Source organism: Zootoca vivipara, chromosome 11, assembly GCF_965207765.1.
Source record: "Zootoca vivipara chromosome 11, rZooViv2.hap1.1, whole genome shotgun sequence".
Classification (NCBI taxonomy): Eukaryota; Metazoa; Chordata; class Lepidosauria; order Squamata; family Lacertidae; genus Zootoca; species Zootoca vivipara.
In genome coordinates, this window is record NC_142594.1 from 10904600 (window position 1) to 10924799 (window position 20200).

The following is a 20200-nucleotide window of genomic DNA, read 5'->3' on the forward strand; positions in this document are numbered from 1 at the left end:
GGTTGGGGAAACCCAGCCAAATGGACGGGGTATGTATAAATAAATAAATAAATAAATATTATTATAATATTCCATGACTCCACCATCACACCTGTCTGCTGTAGCAGAGGCAGTTTTACCGGCACTACAAGGGGCATCTCAACAGTGATGTAGAACAGAGCACGGAAGGTGATGGGCACTGAATTTCAGCATTACATAGGGCACCACTGACATTTGAGAGCCCAAAAGCTGGAGCACTACAAGATTATCTTAGCGTTACTTGATATACAAGGATTTCATGCAAGAAAGCAAGTGCTAGAGAAATTAAGTGAGGCATAATGTTATAATTAAGAAACGCATTTTGCATTCTTCCTGAATATACCGTGTTTCCCCTTTTTTGATACAACAACAAAATTTTATTGCATTATCTGGTTGGCACATAAAGGATCCAGGTGGTAGCCTACTGCTATTATACGGAGAATGTATCAAATACACTTGCAAAACAGCAAATATAAAATCATGCTATATAAAACAGAGTTTGGTAAAAACTATGACACATCATGTGTGTTTTGTCCGTAGCAAAATATTTAGAGAGATCCGAGTCTAGAGAAAGTTAGCTTGTCAAAAGAGGTTTCAGGGCCCGCAAGATATAGATGGCCACTCCGCGGGTAACCCTGGGGTCTGCGTCCACCAATAGAAATTTCATGCGGTCATCTTCCAAGGCAATGAGCGGAGGAATTAGTAGAAGGAGCCTCGGTCTTATTGCTTCGTATAGAGGACAGTGAAAGAAAAAGTGGATAAAATCCTCTATCTTTCCCTTGTTACACAGGCAGAGTCGAAGGTCGGGGGGAGTGTTGGAAAATATACCCTGTAGGAATGCTGTGGGAATGGAGTAGAAGCGGGCAAGTGTGAAGGCCCTTCTTTGCGTAGGGTTCGTCAGGTCACTCAGATAGTGAGCCATAGATCTTACTGCCTTCATGTGAGGAAACTACGTGGATAGGTTGGCTGCATTGGATAGAACCAGGTCCAGCGCTTCGTCCCTCTCTAGAATCCATTTACGGATTTTGTCATTGTCCCAAGCGATCAGAGTGGAAAAATCTGGGAGGGAATAGCGTTCACAGATAGACTCCATGCCTTTTGATCAAATGCAACTACCAGTAAAGGCTAGAAAGGCTTGTTTAGCAAGAGTTGAGTTTGGGGCTTCTGCAAGAGATTTATAGTAGGAGATTATCCTGATGAGGGCTCTTGCAACGATAGAAGGCAGTCCCAGTTCCATTATTAGTTGGGCAGGTATGGTCCCGTTAAGGAGGCCCAAGATCTTTCTTGCCAGGTGGTTTTGCAGGGTCTCCAGGCATTGGAGTGCTTTCAAATTCCACTCCCATATTTCCACCCCGTATAGCAACATTGGAGGGATTTTACTGAAATAGACCTTTCTGATTGGCGCCACCAGCTGGCCTCCTTTGGTGTAGATAATTTTTACCAGGGCCTCCACGGTTTGGCGGCCGGCCAAGGTGATCATATTTAGATGGGCTGACCACGATAGTCTATGATGGAAAGTAATGCCTAAGTATTTAAATACCGCGCATTGTTCGATGGTGTTGCCCTCGAGATTCCACAAAGGACTTGGTTTAAGCGTACCAAAGGGTATGATTTTGGTTTTGGAATAGTTGATTTTCAGGGAGTTTTCCTCACAAAATTGCATAAGCAATTGTTGTTAAGGCCTAACTTCGTTAGCGAGAGGACTGCCATATCGTCAGCATGCCGTAGAGTAAAATAGGAACTTAAACCTGATGCAAAGACGGGGCAGGTTGATTCTTTTTTAATACGTTGCCATAAAGTAAGCCATGGCAGCGTTTTTCTAGAAGTAAGAGAAGTAAGACATACCCCGAAAGTAAGCCACCATTGTTCCCGTTGCCTCCTCAGCCGCCAATGGTGCCACCATTGTTCCCGTCGCCACCTCCTGCATGCTCAGGGAGCCAGCGAACCAGCAAGAGGCGCGGGCGCCTCTTGCTGAATTCTGCACCGCCTGCTCAGGGAGAGGGGTGGGGGTGGGGAACCGCCTCTTCCTGCCCCTCCTGTTGCTGACGCGCTGGGAGCCAGCAAACCAGCGAGAGGCACGGGGGGGAAACGTGCCTCTCGCTGAGTTCTGCACCGCGCAGGGAGAGGGGTGGAAAAAACCTGCCTCTTCCTGCCCCTCCTGTTGCTGACGCGCTAGGAGCCAGAGAGCAAGAGGTGAGGGATAAAAAGAGACGACTGCAAGAGACGACTGAGCAGAGACTGAGGGAGCAAGAAGCAAGGAGATACCAGTAAAGACTGGTAAGAAAGAACCGCTTTATTACTATGCTCCAGAAGAAGATGACTTAATTTTAATTGAAGAAATGTACCGGTAGATTGCTATACCGTACCATACTGACGCAATAAAAATAAGACATCCCACTGAAAATAAGCCACCCTGTGGCTTTTTTTTAGGATAAAAGTTATAAGACGGTGTGTAAAAAAAGGGGAAACACGGTATGTGGCAACAGCGAGTTTAAGAGGTTTAAGTTAAAGAACTTGACAACAATATTACAGTGCCAAGATATCTTCTCGTATATGTGAGGATATTAACATTTTGGTAATTTGTATTCAGTTTTAATGGCAAAGATAAGAAACGAACGTGCTTCTCCCATAACTTCATTTCCTTTTAACAAAATGGGGCTCTCTTACATGTGTTTGTGAATAATAATTAGTTAACCCTTTATAATGATGATGATGATGATGATGATGATTTATACCCCACCCATTTATACCCAGTCACTCTGGGCGGCTCCCAATAGAATATTAAGAACATGTTGAAACATTAAACATTAAAAACTTCACTAAACAGGGCTGCCTTCAGATGTTTTCTAAAAGTCAGGTAGTTGTTTATTTCCTAGAGATCTGATGGGAGGGCATTCCACAGGGCGGGCGCCACTACCGAGAAGGCCCTTTAATGTCTAAAATAATCAAATTGGCAAATAAAACTAAATTAAAAGTGTTCAATTGCCAATCTAGTTTTTTGTAGATTTGAGAGGAAGATTTGCATGTAAACAATATTGAAATTTCAGTCTCTTCCAGCAGATGTAGCTGTAAACCACATATATTAAAGTACTTATTTTTAAAAAGTAGAAAAACATTTCAGATGTACATTTTTCAAACCTAAATCTTGTAAACTATAACAATGCTTATTAGAAACTGGTTAACCTCCTTTTTGTCTGAGCTTTAGCAGTACAAACTATGAGTTTTGCTGCTTCGTGGCATGTAATTTCGGAGAATTCTCAGGCATGTCCTCATTTAGCAGGGATCCGACAGAAATCAGTGCAATGGTGTCAGAAAGGTATCCTGTATTCCATTAGTCTTTTCACAAGTGCAGCATAGGAGTTGTTCTGTGGCTCCAGCATAGGAAAGGTAGTGGCCGCAGTTTGATGCTGAGTCTGGTGATGGATGTCACTGGAAACTCACGGGTTACTTTGTGCCAGCACTGAGACTCAAACTACATATCACATTAAATATATTCTCCCCCTTCGTGTCTGTTTTTTCTTGTTAAATTAATAGCTGTTTTATCATGGTAGGGGTAAAACCTCTGGGCGGTTAAGTCCAGTCAAAGGTGACTATGGGGTTACAGTGTTCATCTTGCTTTCAGGCTGAGGAAGCTGCCGTATGTCCACAGACAGCTTTCCGGGTCATGTGGCCAGCAGGACTTAACCGCTTCTGGCGCATTCATCAGGATTTTTGAATGAGGGTTCAATTAGCCGTCTTGGACATGCAGTCCCAATCCTGGTGTCTTATTTATTCCATTTTTATTTTTTCAAGATGGCACACATGGTTCTCCCCCTCCTCAGCAGTGGGGTATTGATTTGTTTGTAACTGTGTTATGCACTTTTGTGATTTTATATTTTTAACTGTCCTGCCAGCTGCTATTTTGAAAAGAAAAACAGACATGCAAGGGCAAATTACCTACTTAATGAAATATCATTTGGTCCTGAGACCTTTTGCCAACACTGTGTTGCTGTGCCAGGATTGAACTATTGGATTCTACCTGAGAATTTCTGAGAATTTTCTGAGATTTAAACAATATTACCTGTGAGAGACTGGTTGAGTCACCTATACCTTTTGGGGTGTCTGCCTGCATGTTGAGTAGCAACTCTGCCCACCTGGGTTCTTTTTTAAATCCAATTCAATCTTTATTATTTTTTAAAATATACATTTATGCAAAGTTTATACAACACTGCCCACCTGGGTTCTAAGAGGTGTGGCCAAATATTTTGCCTATTTGGTGTCTTAGGGGTTGATCAACTTTTAGCCTGAGTCTAATACTGATATTAGCATCTCACAGCATCAGTGGTGGCTGGTGCCCAGAAATTATAGGGCTTTTCTAGTGAGCAGTTATCCCCCCATTCACAAAAACAACTGCAAATGATTAAGCAAAAAACAGATACTCCACCATTGCACTCTCTTAATCAATATAATTTTTTTTAAAAAAAACCAAGCTGCTCAAACTAGCAACCATGCCCTTCCTCTGGCTAGCAGCAAAGAATGTGTTTTGAGGAATGGGCAATTTAGGAAACAGCTCTGTGCCTGCTCTAACTACCCTTCAAGGCAGCCCCACTAGGTCAATACTGAGGTTGCTGGTTAACCTCATAACAGATGGAGTTGACACCTTCATAGTGGTGCTGAATTTCAGACAGTCCAGTCAGTCATATGGTTTTAATGCTTAAAGACACATGAGAGGGATCTCTTTGCCATAGCCGATCCTAATCCAATAGTATAGCTGACTCCTGTAAATACTTGATTAGTCAGAGAACAATAGGTTGACAGAAATGTTTGCAGAACATCTCTTGAGTTCAAGTAGAAGTATGAAAGGTTTGTGCAACAGGAAAAAAACATGTGGCTTTGAGATTTTGGAGGATGCTTGACATTTTCCTTGGGAGGGCCATACCCCAGTAGCCCTAGTGGGCCAGCCTCTACTTCTGGTCATAAGATAATTAGGTAGCGCTAAAGTAAGCCTGTTTATTTAGAGCACCAGTAGTGGAGCATTGCATTCAATGTTAAAATACTGAAAACCTGAAAAATTCAATTTTAGCTGGGGCCTTCTACAATCAACTTGTATTAAAAATTCAGACACCGATATGATTTATTAATAAACATATTTGGAGACTATTACATAACTGGAACAATGCTACTCTGTAAAAAATGTTATCCATTGCAAAAGGGAGTTATATCTTACAGCTTTTCCTTTCAGTTAGCAGATAATAATTATAAATAGATATAATTGTAAATAGGATGTGAAGGTTCTCCTCCTACTTCATAATAGCCCCCGCCAAGTGGCAGACAGCAGGACGCTTGTGCTCAATTGCAATCACCGTGTCTGACACTGCAGGAGTTCAGTTTGTACCAGCCCAGACTTTCTCAGAAGAAAGTCTTAACTGTTAAGTGGAGCTTATTCTCAATAACTGCAAAGGACTACAGACTTGCTAATATCATGAAATTTGTGCTTTGTAGGTGACATTATTTCTGCTTTAGCAAATGTATCGGGACGTAAACATCCATCAACAATTCAAGCTAAGCAGCTGAAAGGGTGCCTTCCAATGATGCCTGTGGTACTTCATCTTGTGACATCCCAGGTATAATTTGTTAAAGAACAGAAAATGAAGACTGTTACTGGTTTCTGGGTTGGTTGCGTTTTCCACTTTATTGGTTATAGTCCAAAATGTTACCTTGTTGTAGATTGGCATTAATTGATCGCAGTGAGTTTCGTTACAGACTTCTTGCCCTTTCATTTTATTCTGCTAATTAAAGTGAAACATATGCTTTTGTGTCTTGTTTCTCTAACCCCCACCCCCGCTGCCAGCCCTCTCCAGTTCTACATCAAGTATGAGTGGAGCACATGGAGACCAGTGTCTCACTTGTCTGTACAGTGACCTAGAGAGCAGCAGATTCTGCTCCCAACTCCCCCCCCCCAGTTCTCTTCCAGTTGCATTTCTGTTAGTGTGGAAGTGAGCTATCTGAGTATTGGGTAGAAGGGAGAGAATGTGCAAGACATTTGCCCCATAAGGCATGCAGTGATTTGACAGGACACAAGCCCTTTTAACTCTCTTCTTCAGTGCTACATTTGGGTGGGAAAGTGTCTGCTCCAGACAGAGCCAAGGAGTAGTATAAAGTATCAGTTGACTCAAGAGGTGGACCCTGAAAGAGGGTGACGGGTGGAAGAGTGGGAAGAGATAGCCTTTTCAAACTTCACAGAACTCGCCTAAAACATTGCTTTAATAAAATGAAAGCAGAGGGCAGTAAAGAGAACACACCATGTTTCTACCTGCCATTGTTCCTGGCACCCCTCTACAGTGGTACCTTGGTTTGCAACTGCTTTGGATTACAACCGTTTTGGATTACAACCATGTCAAACCCGGAAATGCGTGTCACTTATTTTTTTTTTATTACAACCCAATTTTTTGGATTATAACCAATTTGGGGGGGGAGGCCCCATTGGCGAAAGCGCGCCTTGGGTTACAACCTGTTTTGGTTTACAACCGGACCTCTGGAACGTATTATGGTTGTAAACCAAGGTATCACTGTATTGAAAATCTCACAGTATGTAATATTTTGGATCAGATGCATAGTGTGGTGGGTGCTGTGGCCCCAGGCACAATTTTGAGAGGGGGTGCAAATAGGCATCCCCACAGCAGGCTTCTTCATTGGAGCCTGGCTCCACACCAGAATAAGCAGGAGAGCAGGCAAGTCGGTGGCAGCAGTGCTGCCCACCCTCGGCTGTGGTACACCTTGCACCCGGCGGCGTCAGCTGTGGCGCTGGCTCACTTCTGATCGGGGGAAGAGTGGGCAGCAGCTTCCCCACCCCTCTCCTACCCTGAACTGTTGCACACTGGAGGCCGCCCTCCGCATCCCTCAGGGGTGCACCCCGCGCTCCTGCCCCGGTGCAGCCTGGGCATATGCTCCACCATTGTTTTGGATGAAGATGGGGAAGAAGAGAGTCAGCTTCACATTGTAACATTGAAGCCCTTATCTAAGCCATCAAGCCAGACATGAATACAGTAGCAGCTGGTGTTTAGTGGTGTGCTACCTCTGATCCTGACCGTACACATAGCCATAATTAACAAGTAGCCAAAATCAGCCTTATCCTCAACAAATTTCCCTTATTCCATTTTAAAGCCATTTAAGTTGCTCTTTTCGCCACATCTTGTGGTGGGGAACTCTTTAGAACTATGCAGTATGTGAAGAAATACAGTCATACCTTGGTTTAAGTACGCTTCGGTTTGAGTACTTTCAGTTTAAGTACTCCGCGGACCCGTCTGGAACAGATTAATCCACTTTCCATTATGGTACTTTCATTTTGTCTATTCTGAAACTTCCACAGTTGAGCTTCAGTTATTACTGAATTCTAGCATCAGGAGAGAGAGAGAAATATTCTCCCTGTCCACTTTCTGTACAACATGCATAATTTTACATATCTTTATCATGTCGCTTGCCTTACTTACCTTTTTTCTAACCTGAAAAGCTGCAGCTATTGTATTATCTGTCTATTATTAATCAACTGTGACTCAAAAATGTCATTTTCAATTTTATTGCATGCTACAGCATATTTACCATGTCTTGCAAGTACTTACTATTTTTCAACGTTATATATCTCTCAGGTATTTCGTCACCAAATTGTAACTGAGGAGTTTCTGTGCAGTTATGGATCTTTGCTGGTAAGTAATGGTTCCAGGTTGTGGAGAACCTCTCTTGTACCTGTACTTCCATAAGACAGTTCTCTGTTAAACAAGTTCACCCATAGTCGCATCTGATAACCTTAGAACCACAGCACCCCTATGCTCAGAATCAGCATCCATTACCTTTCTATTCCTTTTGGTGCCAACTTCTACACAGTTGCTGTTGGAGCTTCAGACAATGCTGTTTGCTGGTCCTTTTTCTGCTTGCTTAACTGATAGGCTCACAAACTTTGTTGACTTACCAAAAATCTCTCTCACACTTACGTCAGGTCCCGCAAAACTTAAGGCTAGCTTAAGTAAGGATAAGAGAAGTGAGTGGGCTGAGTTTTTATTTTTTAAAAAAGATTTTGAGCAGCAATGTAATTATTTTTATTCTTTTGTTTAGTATTCCTTTGTCTAGCAATGTTTCAGATGGAAATATGAACAGAATTTTTAGATCATTCTTCATATCTCCTTCAATTTAATATTGTATTTACTTTGAAATATTATTTTGTGTACTAAAGATACAACCTGCAAGAGTTATATATTTTTTATTGCTAGGACAGTTGCATTATGTTTAGTTGATGAAATGCTAAGTTACATAAACTAGAAAGCCAAGACATATGTCACATTCAGCATCAGCATACTAGCTTTGATATTAACAATAAAATCTGTATTGGGATTCCCAATGCTCCAGAGTGCTGCAGTTAAAATGAAGTAGTACTTCTGCATTGTATTGTTAGTTTTCACCATGTCTGCAACAGCTGCTGTGAAATGACTCTATTCTAAGAGTACCATTTTTTACCTTGAAACCAAATATGGTGAGTATACATGTTTCAGTAACAGGTGCTTAAATTAATGATTTACTTATACAGGAGGCTACAGTACTTCCTAATGGAAGCTGTATGGACCTCATGTTCACTTTTGTTGTGTTCTTTTAATTCCAAGAGAATATAAATTATTTAGCTGCAGCATTGTATGATTTCACAGAGACACTGAAATGTTTGTGAAGGAAATATTTTTAGAACCACCAGTATAATAAGTTGTAAGCGCACGTAAAAAAAATGAAATGCAAAGCTTTCTCTTCTCTTAAATATTTGATTACTTTGGTTTTTATCAGAGGTTGGATTAATGTATTGAGCTACAAATTGCTGTCAAAAATTTTTCCACAGAACAGATGCAATGCCGGGGAGGACAGTATCTGTTTCTCATTTCTGTCCTGCTTATTCTTCACTAAAACAAACTTTATGAACAAAGAGTACAAGATATGAATGTTTAATGAATCAGCATATTTGTATATTTCTGTGCAAGGCAAATTGTGAAGGACCATTTCTGTAGTTGTTTCGCAGAATGGTGGTTTAAACAGGATGCCACTGACTACAGCTTTACACCAGCCCTATAGTTTCTGTCTGATTGCAATTGAGGATATGAGTTGTAACTGAATGTAAATTTATTTATTTTAATGTGTAGTAGTTGAAAAGCAACAGTGGTACACTGCTAATATGTAGGCCTTGGCACTAAGATCCCTGGAGATTGAGGTTTGCATTGTGAAAGAGTCTTTGCACGGTGTCTGGAATTCTATATCACATCACCTCTCAGGTCTCATCATTGAACAGATGCTTCCTTCTTGTCTTAATAAAAGGTTCCTCCCGCTCCACTCCCCCCCCCCCTTAATAATGAGGAATAGAGGATAAACTGAGAACAAAATCCAGCTAAGGTTAAAGTATGTGCTTGTTTTCTTCCATTGAAATCAAATGAGCTTTAAACACCTTGGGTTGGAGTGGATCATTCTGATTATCTTGAGCGATGCACTGAATTTTAAGATTAGCACATTGTAAAGCTGTCAGCCTTTAGGTTTGTAGTTTGTGAACGGTTATGTCAAAATATTGGCAATCGCTTGAAAAGGTGTATATGTTTTTTCATCCTTCTGATATTCACTGTTGAGTAAAAGCAAACCTCTTTGACACCTGTGGAACCAGTCACTTCTTTGGGATGAGCATTGTCATTTACAGAGAGTGCTGCAAATAATCTCGGGCATTAAATCCCATATTTGACATGCTGTTTGAATCAGTGTGGCTTTCCCCAACTTTCACATTCTTCCTTGTAGCCTTGAACTCTGGAAGAGACAGAGAATCATAGAATTGTAGAGTTGGAAGGTACCCCGAGGGTCGTCTAGTCCAACCCCCTGAAATCCTGCCTACAGTTGTCTCTGGGTAGGCTTGAACCACCAACCTTTCGGTCAACAGCTGAATGCAATGATCCATTGTGTGCCTGAGTTGCATGGCATTAGGTGTTCTGCTATAAATGTTGCACATGCAGGTCCTACTTGGTTCTCTTGTAGAAAAACCATCCAACCAGGCAACCAAGGTAGTTTGACAGGAGAAATTGATTTGTTGCCTCTTTTAAAGAGGCTGGAACAACCTCTCTCAAAGAGACCTTAACAACCCCTTGGATCCAGCTGCCCATCCCCCCTCCTGCTATATTTCAAAAGCTATGATGGACAAGGATTGAGTGCACAAGTGGTTTGCTAGAATTGACCAAGCACTGTCCCCATCAGTGTCCAGTAACTGAAAGGCATTTTAACAATATTGGACGAAACAGTGCCACCAAAGCCAGCATGTCTAATTATGCATTGATGGGGATTTGATTGTGGTCCAGTTCTATAATATGGTACATGTAGCAGCCAATGTGACTGTGCTAAACAACAACAACAACTTATTTATACCCCACCCATCTGGCTGAGTTTCCCCAGCCACTCTGGGCGGCTTCCAACAAAATATTAAAAATACCATAAAACATCAGACATTAAAAACTTCCCTAAACAGGGCTGCCTTCAGGTGTCTTCTAAAAGTCAGATAGCCTTAGATTCTAACTCCAAGATCTAATACCTTGGAAACTGCCTCAGTAAAGCATACATGTCTCCCAATCTCGCTCTCTCGCTCTCTCTCTGTAATTTTTAAGATTAGCTTTCAACATCAACATAACAATAAAAGTCAAAAGAAATAAAGGTAAGGACAGTGGAAATTACAAGTATGTGCAAACACATGCAAGAGCAAAAAGGAAAGAAACACCCACTGAGCAAAACTACTATGGAAGGGTGGGTTTCCGGAAGATAATAAAAACTTGGTATCTGGGATTATGAGCCAACCAAAACGAAAAGTGGCCATTTGGTGGACGTCTAGTACATCCAGGTTGATTTAGAAAGGTTAGGAAAGGCCATCAGTTTCTTCAAATTTACCCTTCTTTATTGTGCCTTTGCTGAGGTTGTTCCTGGGGGCAGGGTGTGTGTGTGTGTGTCACATTCTCACACTTCCTGGACGAATCAAGGAGATCTTGACTTTACAGAAAACCAGTAACTTCCTGTATGGTTCAGTATAAGTTCCTGTTTTAATCAGTGATTTAGCCAAGGACAAGTATTCATCCACATATTGGACAGATCACAACTTCCATGTTGGAGTCAAAGGGAAAGTAACTGTAGTTAGAAAGAGTGGTTGAAAGACAATAACTGCTGCATGTTTTTTTTGTGTTTGTGAAAAACTACTTGGTGCATGTTCACATATGACACAGTGTTCTGTGTGTTTGTTTGATTTGTGATGTGCTGTTGCATGTGTTTTTGCATGTGAAATGGGCTACTGGATATGCAGTTAACTGCTGTGCATTTTTATATGTACCCCTGATACCGGTCCTCTGTGGAATGCCATCAGTGGCCAATCAATTTGCAGAGATGGGAAGTGGTGTCCCTTCTATTGATCTGCTTTGAACCATTTCTATTTTAAATTTCTTTTGTTAAACAGTTTTAGGCTTTTTGTTGAAAAAGAGAGGTGGGCTATAAATAAATGTATCAAGTTGTTCCTCATTTATCATCAATGTGCCAGGATCTTTTTTTATTATTATCAGATGGTGCTTTTTCCTATGCATCTCTCAGTACTGAAAAGGTAGCCATGTAAATGACCTGATAATTTATATATAACATATATATTTAAATTCTTACGGGGATTACTATTTCTGTGGCATCAATGACATATCTCTTGCATCCCTATAAAATGACTTCTATGCTTTAAATTGAATCCGGAAAATGGAAATAAATTAAGTGGCACAAGAGAAGAGGGAATAATAGCAAAGTATTTACTTATCCCAGAGCATTAATATTTTATTTTTGCTGCTTCTCAGAAGGATAATTTATTTAGGTTATCCTTAAAATGTAGTAGGGTACAGTTTTCTCTACTTACACGTAAGTCTACCCATAAAGTATGCATTATGTGGGGAGATAAAAAAGATAGCACAAATAAGAGAAAATTGTGTTCTAGAAGTCTTACGTTGAATTTTAATAATTAAGGTTGCAGTCTTATACTTAGATACCTGAGAATAGATCCTGTTGAATTCAGTAGCTCTTGTGTTGTTGTTTAGTCGTGTCAGACTCTTCATGACCCCATGGACCAGAGCACGCCAGGCACTCCTGTCTTCCACTGCCTCCTGCAGTTTGGTCAGACTCATGTTGGTAGATTGGATAGCATTGCACTGTACTGTAAATGTGCTAAAGAGGCTTAAATTATGTTCTCTCTGTGGAGATCCTGCCATTGTGTCACAAAACCTTTAACCTTAATCTACTGTACTGTTATTGCTATGTGGCCTTTATTTTATACATATTTCTTTAACAAAGACATAGGTCTTTGTTAACCTTTCTCTTTTTGTGTCATATTTTTTCTCTTCAGAGTTTTGTCAAATTAATAGATTCAGGAGAAACTAACTTAGATGGGGCGATAGGTAAGTATAACAATGATATCCATCATGCCCTTTATATAAAATCATTTTTCTTCTCTTGCAAAAGAGATGTACTACAATTTTTTTCCCCAACAGGTCAAACAGCTTCAGAAGAACTAGTTAAGACTGCTTTGTCAGTATTTGAAGCAATAATGCAACATCCAGTGTTGTTAACACTTTACCACTCAACGGTAAGTTCTGATGCCACGTGCATGCTTAGCATCTCAACTCTCACTAATGAATTTAGTTTTTCCAGATCATTAGGAGTTATTAGGGTCATGGCTTTAGAAATGAAGTGCTGGAGGTAAAAAGGAAAGTGATTGAACTATGTTTGACTCGGGTGGAGAGGGGGTGGGTCAGTTGTGTATGATTTTATTTAACCATTTAGAAGTACAGTGGTACCTTGGTTCCCAAACGGCTTGGCTCCTGAACAAATTGGCCCCCCGAACGCCGCAAACCTGGAAGTGAGTGAGTGTTCGGAAGCCGAACGTCCAACGCAGGTTCCATGGCAAGAAGTTGCTGCAGCCAATCGAAAGCCGCACCTTAGTTTTTGAACCGTTTTGGGAGTCTAACGGACTCCTGGAACGGATTAAATTTGAGAACCAAGGTACCACTGTATTTATATCCTTAGAGGGTTGCTATAGCCTTCTTTCCCTTTCTCTACCCAAGAGCATCTCCCTTCTCCAGAGAGAGAGAGAGAGAGAGAGAGAGAGAGAGAGAGAGAGAGAGAGAGAGAGAGAGAGAGAGAGAGAGAGATCCTTCTCCTCTGTCTCTCTACCCAAGAATAGGGGAATTGCAAAAAAAGAAAGTGCCCACAACAACTCCACATGGCTGAGGGGGTGGGCAGCATAGGTAGGCAAATGGGGCTGTCCCTATTGCTCTCCCCATCTCACCAGGTCCTTGTTGCCTCCTATTGGCCTCCCCCCTCAGTCAACAACTCCTCAGCCTCCTGGCCTTCCTTTTCTTCCTCAGCTTCCTCAGCTCCTCCTCCTCCTCCTCCTGTCATCTCACCACCACCACCCGTCCTTATCAGCCTCCTCTCCCTCACAGTGTCACACTGTAGTTCATAGGGCAAGCACCATCTCTCGGCAGTCACACAAACTACCACGTGGTGACAGTCTTCTACAAATGTATATTGGAGAAATGATACAGCGATCCATAATGACTTGTTCATGACCTTTCCAGGTGTTAGTGGCATGAACACTGCAGTAGTGCTCCTATCACTCAAAAAGTGTAATAAAAAAATTCCTTCAGTAGCACCTTAAAGACCAACTAAGTTTTTATTTTGGTATGAGCTTTCGTGTGCATGCACACTTCGTCAGATACACTGTAACTCAAAAAGTGTGTAACTGTAATTATTGGAATATAAGTCTTAGCAGCATTGTGCAGTAATTCATTTGCACGATATATATATAATCTTGGTTTTTTTAAAAAAAGAAATACTTTCACTCCAGGGATGCCTTCTAATTGGTGGTTGTTGAGCATGACTTGAAACCCATGAATATAAATGCTCAGCACCCAAAGGAGCTTAATGCTTTCTTGTTAAATTGAAGCTAGACATGTTCAAGGTTCCGGATCAATACTTCAAATATAAAACTTCTTAACAGGATATCCTTTTCTCTGACTAGAAATGTGTGTCTAAGATTAGTCCCAGAGGTTAAGCTAGTTAGTGTCAACAGAGTTCTTTGTTTTCATGAAGTAAAATAGTTTTTAAGCTACCTTGGGTGGTGAATAATAGTTTGTAGAGAGGAGCAAAATTGCTTGCAATAGGAAATTAAGGAAATGGGAATTAAGTATATGGACGTGATGTTCTCTTCAAACTAATGGACCAGAATGTTAAGGTCTGCCCAGAATGATAAGGTCTGCAGCCAGTAATTGAGTTAATCTATAGGAATTTCATGTACATATGAGCATGTTCAGTATTATGTAATTAGAGTTGATTATTTAGATTTTTTTCAGGTTACAAAACCTTGTCAAGGAAAAAGACATATAAATTAAGTACAAATTAGTACTGCTCAAGCAAACATCAGTAGAGATCTACAGTAATTTATTTGCCATCATTTTGTGCTACCACGCACAGCAAAGACCTGGGGTCCAAGGAGCAATACACAACAAGAGATTTGTGTTGGTTTATTTAGGCCACAACTGTAGTTTAGTTCCTGCATAATGTAGGGCCCAGTTGCTGGGCTCACCAGTAGGACATTGAACTGAGGTTTTGAGCCCACCAGAGCACGGACCAATGTGTCAAGCCCTTCAGGGGAGCTGAGGACCTTTGTGGCCCAAAAGCTCTTAAACTGGGACTTTGGGTAGAAAGTGGCCACCAAAGTCCTATATCTGAATATATAGCAGAAGCAAGGAATCCATCCCTTACTTAGCCTACTTATGCAGCCAAGCCAATTCTGCCACAATAGATGGGAGGTGAATTTCTCCCCTGACTCACTGCTACAACTGTTGCTTTAAGGATCACCATGTTTCTGGCAGGTGGACTGAGTTCTAGCTGAGGTACTTCATTTCCAAACTTTGTGAGCTGAATGCCTTATTGAATGATGCAGAGACTTCAAGTCGGTATCTTAAATAAGCAACATTGTGCCACTGAAGTTTGTATTTTCTTTCCTTAAAATCAATGCCAATTACCTTGCAAAAATGATTGTTGGAAATCTATGCTGGTGTTCAGTTAAGAATTGGAACATTTTTTTTTTCAAAAAAACAACAACACATTCTTATTTGTAATACCAAAACAATTTACCTGAGTGAAGTTGTTTTCTCTATTTATGAATTGCAATTTATTATAATTGGGAAATAAATGTAGATTGCAGTATACATGAAATATTGTTATGTCTGAATAATTGAAGCCAGATCTTTATCATGCCTTCCTTTAGGTTATGGATTACGTCCTCCCACCCTTAGTTTCTTTGGTCTCCAGTCAAAATGGTAAATATATGGCCACATCAACTGAAATACCCATTTTGCTTTAATTAAGCGTCGGTGTGGACACATTCTTGGCACATTGATTCCTTTCTTCTTCTTTAGTGGAGTGGAGACTCTTCAGCTTGCGGCTGCTCTCAGAAACCACATCACTGGTTGTGAGCCACGAGGTCATGGCTGAAGAGAAAAAGAACCTTAACTTAAACAACAAACTTCTGTCTCTCATTAAAGACTCATTGTTGCCTCAGTAAGTACAGAACAGTTTTTCTAATCAAAACTAATTCTATAACCAATCTGTTTTGACTGCACATTTCTGAACTGCAGTCAGATTAATAAACAGTGTCGCACATTTTTCTGCCAGATGTCTCAGTGTAAGAGATTTTATACGGTCCTTCACTATATTTATTGTAGAAACAACACAGCTGCAGGACACCCAAGTTTGCATAACCATTTTACAATCTGCATGGCTCTTCCTGAAGAGAAACAAGGTTTCCTCTAATCCTTTGAGTGTGGTTTTTTAAAAAAACACAAGTTATTTTGCTTCTTCAACTATAATATACAGTATATGAGTTGTCCTAATTAGTCCAATTTTCCTTCAACTGAAAAGTATTGCAGAGTGGTTTCAATCATACATCAACTATGAGTAACAGAAGAGAACAAAAAAAGCAAATGATAATTACAAAAAAATATACTCAAATGAATAATAAAATCTACTGCTGAGCAGATAGAAAATTGGCTTGAACTTTAGAAGCTGCCAAGGCAAATCCTGCCACTGCTAATAGGGTCATCCTGTTACAAAAGACTAGTAGAAAATTTATTTTACTGCTGTTCAAAACACATAGCTTTCCCTTCAAAAAAATTAAACAAGTAGATAAGTCAGTAGAAGGATGTATGAGTGGACAGATTAAGGGAAGGTTCACTTGATCAACTGCTAGCATATTTTCCTACAGAAAATGATGGGTGAAATAGTTATATTTGTGTTTCACAAGGTTGTTCTTTCTTTTGTTCTAGGTTTGAGCAAATTCTAACGGCACCTGACCCAGTACCTGCTTATGCTCTAAAGTTGTTAGTTGCCCTTACAGAGTATAGCCCTGTTTTTACAAGGTAATCCAATTGTACGTTCACTACTTCTGTGAGCCAGAATCCAGAGAGCTTGACCTTTCCTCACCTTAGATCAGCTGACCCTTGCTATGTCATATTATAAACTGCTTTTGAAACTTCCTTCAGTTTTAACTGTAGTGAGCCATGTAGCGTAGGTTCCTGCTGTTTAGAAAAATGAGTCTAAAAACCCCTCGAATGGAAAGAACTAATATTCTGGCCATCAAATTACATTTTCCTGTATTTTCTCAATCATAAACACATTTACTAGGGAGTAAACATCATTGAATATTGTGGGACTTACTTCTGCATTGTACTGTCATTTACTTAAGAAGAGAACTATTCTTACAGAAATACTCAAACTGTTAATTCTAAGTAGAAATACAAATTTGGATCTAAGGGATATTATAGATTGAGGGGTTTCTTGGGGGGAGGGGGAATAACAACCCACCTACCAAAGAACAGCTACAAATGGTGACTCGAGGAATGGCCATTGGGTGGTTTCAATTTCATCAACAATTCTGTGATCCTCATACATGCTATACATATTCTTACATAAGTAGAGAGTATATTTTGAATATAGGCCCCACAGGGAAAGGGCTTGTTGCAGCTATGTACAAAGCCTTAGTCAATATTAAGTTTGGAGATATGACCACTTTGAAATCTACATGGGAGATTTGGTGAGACTTTATTGAATATATCAACAAGGAACAGTTACATCTTTCTCTCCCCCCAGTTTCACGAGACACTTGGGACAAATGAATCTCTCAATAAAAAACAAACTGTTGTATAAATTAGTCCCCTAACTGTGCTTCAAAATTCTGTTCAGACTAAAGTGTCCACCAGACATCAGACATTGCTTTTTAATGACTTGATCTACTTTTTTTTTGTTAGCCTGTTTTTCCACAATCATTCCTTTGCCCACCTCTATACAACAGCTATTTGGGCGACTCTGATGTGCTGTCACCCTCACATAAATAGTGCTTGTGCAAGTGTGTAAGATTGCTTTGCTTATGTTGATTTTGGATTATTTTTCTCTGAACTCAAGTAAAATTCATCTCCTGAATTGTAGGAGAGCACAGCAGTCAGAAAACTAGGGACAAATGAGGCAAAATAAGTCCCTAAGGAGTAACACTGCAAAACAAGGGAATTTAGAAGCACATTTGAGGTAGCAGAAGTTTAAGGTCAATTGGTCAAGTTCCCATATTTAAACAGTTTTTTAATGGCTTCTGTAGCTCTCTGTTGTCATAAAGTTGAATGTGCTTTATCTGAAACCTGGTGGTTAATCACTTCTCAGATACATAGTATGTGATTCTAATATACTTGAATGTATTAATGCAGAGAAGATAAAATAGCTAATGAAGCATACATAAAAAGCTGCTTCGGTGTATGTGTGTTAATTTCAGCATATTCACTGTAGCCTATTACTTCAAATTATTTTACTGCCTCCATTGCCCATTTGATGGGCTTAATGCATTTTAATATCTGCCTTTAAAAAAATATTAATTTACTTACTGTTCCACTCACTTGCTTCACATCTGTAAGGTAGACCAAGAAGTAATTTTTAAAGCAGTATTGGATTTCTTATGTTTTAATAGCGGTGGTAGAAGTTATTTAAATGAAGAGGGAGTCAGGGGCTGAGGTTCTGGGTCACAGATTTTAGCAACAAAGACTTTGTCACACTGTTTCATGTTCAATGGTTTAATTTGGGTTTCTGGTTTGTTTGTTTTACAGCCTTGTTGAAGAAATTCATCTTGTTCCAACTATTTTCCAAGTAATTCTGGTGAGAATATATTTTACAGAATTTGATTTTAACATAACCTTAAAGCATTATGTAATTATGACGATCTGCTTGTTAATATGCTACTTCAGTGGACATGTCATTATTTCAGAAAGGCTGTGCAGTCTTATTAGACTGATTTTGTTGTGATATATACTAGAGAAAATTCTTTCATATTCTCGTTATACTGTAGATTGTCATGCCTAACCCTGACTTAGAGCCAGACTCAGACTCATTCGAGGACAAACTGTACCACCCATTGACTGAAGACTTAGGGAAGCAGGCAGAGGGAGCAGTCAAGCCACCCTCTGTCCTGCCCTCAAAAGCATAGATACATAAGGAGTTACGCCTGAGCTGCAGGTCCAGAATGAAGTGAGAGCCTGAGAGCCCAAAGTTGCCATGTGGCTCAGGAGTTGTTGCTGTTGGCATCTGTCTCAAGAGACAGTGGAGTGTGCCTCTAGAAATGAAGTCAAACACCTGCCTTAGCAGCGCCAGAGTGTGTATGGAGGTCCTGGGCACCCAAGACAGCAAGACCCACCTCTCGGCCTTGCAGATGTGGTTCAAAGGAAAGCAGAGCAGCGCACCAGCTTGGCTGCAGGAGTTGCCAGAAGAGGCATACAAGGCGCCATCCAACCGTCTTAGGGACTTTTTGTGGGGGGGGGGAAGCAGAAATTCTACAGTTTTCCTGCAAACTATGTGCCAGGCAGTGGAAGCTCTTCCACTACCTGGCACACGAATGGGAACAAAACTAGAATTAGTTGGCTCTGGCTCTCATTGGCCACCCTGCATTTTACCCTACCAGTCCTGCCCCAATCCCTCTGGAGAGTAACATCACACCTAACTTTGCAGACTGACCTCTTGCTGCACAATGGAGCAGGGGTGAGGAACTGTCCAGATGGTATTTGCAGTGCTAGCTGGGGCCCTCCAGTTGTAACTTAGAACATCCCTGTAAGTTGTGGTGAGCCAGGCAATTCATATTACCTTAGCTATGTACCTATTGCATGGGAGAAACAGTTCTGCTTGCTTGGTGCACATGTTAGCAGCAGCATCACTGCTTATAGGGACTTACATTACCTAGAAAGTCCTGGTTGGCAGCTATGCTGGTGGTGGTTCCAATGAGAAGGGAGAATAAGCTGAGGGCAGAGGATTGATTGAATAGATATGAATTGTTCTATCCAGAGAACCATGCTACTTCTAATGAATGAGCAGGTTAGTCGTAACATCTGACAAAAAGAGTATGTTTCCAACATGTTTAGCTAGAAATAATTGGCAACATTATTTATTCAAATTGTAGGGTAGGGAGTGGACAGACTAGCTAAATTACTAAGGTGCTATAGTATGCAAAACTTTCAGAATTGGAGTAACTAATAACAGCACAGCAAGCAAAAATTTAATTGGAGGTTTTCGCTTTTGGAAAATAATTTAAGGATTAGCAGAATATTTATTTCTTTACAAAATCTGCTTGAGTGTTTTGTTGTAAATTTGCCTTTCTGTTCCTTGAGGAATAGAATTCTATTATGTCTTCCTTGATACTCCTTAAACACTGTAAAATTACAATGACTTTCTCATTTCATGGGTACCAAGCAAAAGTTTGCTTTTTCTCTAGGGAAGTTGGAAGGAGTGAAGTGGTAGCAATAATTATTGCAAAGTTAATTATATTTTCAAATTAAACTACATCCTTGGGGGAAATTCTTTCAAATCTCCAATTTAAAGCTCTGTATATGAAAAGGTTGTAACAAGGTAAATTATTTTTTTTAAAAAAAGCTCATTTTCCCCCTATATCATCATAGCCTGAATGATGGCCAGCCACACCCAAGATCAATATAACTTGAAATAATAACACCTTTTCTTAATATGTGTTTTTATGGGCAAAGCTTTATTTGTAGTTACCACAAAAGTTCACTGAAGTTTGAAAGGTTCACAATAAGCCCAGTGG

General features: G+C 40.2%; 1 protein-coding gene across 5 annotated transcripts in view; it reads left to right on the forward strand.

The window, feature by feature from the left end:
• Positions 1–20200, forward strand: part of ULK4 (unc-51 like kinase 4) — a 169178-nt gene that overhangs the window by 53572 nt on the left and 95406 nt on the right. For all 5 annotated transcript variants that reach the window (XM_088653665.1, XM_035128823.3, XM_035128825.3 and 2 more), the window contains exons 24-31: positions 5500–5621; positions 7644–7700; positions 12413–12464; positions 12558–12652; positions 15341–15392; positions 15492–15633; positions 16398–16490; positions 18219–18267. In XM_088653665.1, coding sequence (XP_088509791.1) covers positions 5500–5621; positions 7644–7700; positions 12413–12464; positions 12558–12652; positions 15341–15392; positions 15492–15633; positions 16398–16490; positions 18219–18267 — 662 coding nt within the window. The remainder of the gene's footprint in view (positions 1–5499; positions 5622–7643; positions 7701–12412; positions 12465–12557; positions 12653–15340; positions 15393–15491; positions 15634–16397; positions 16491–18218; positions 18268–20200) is intronic.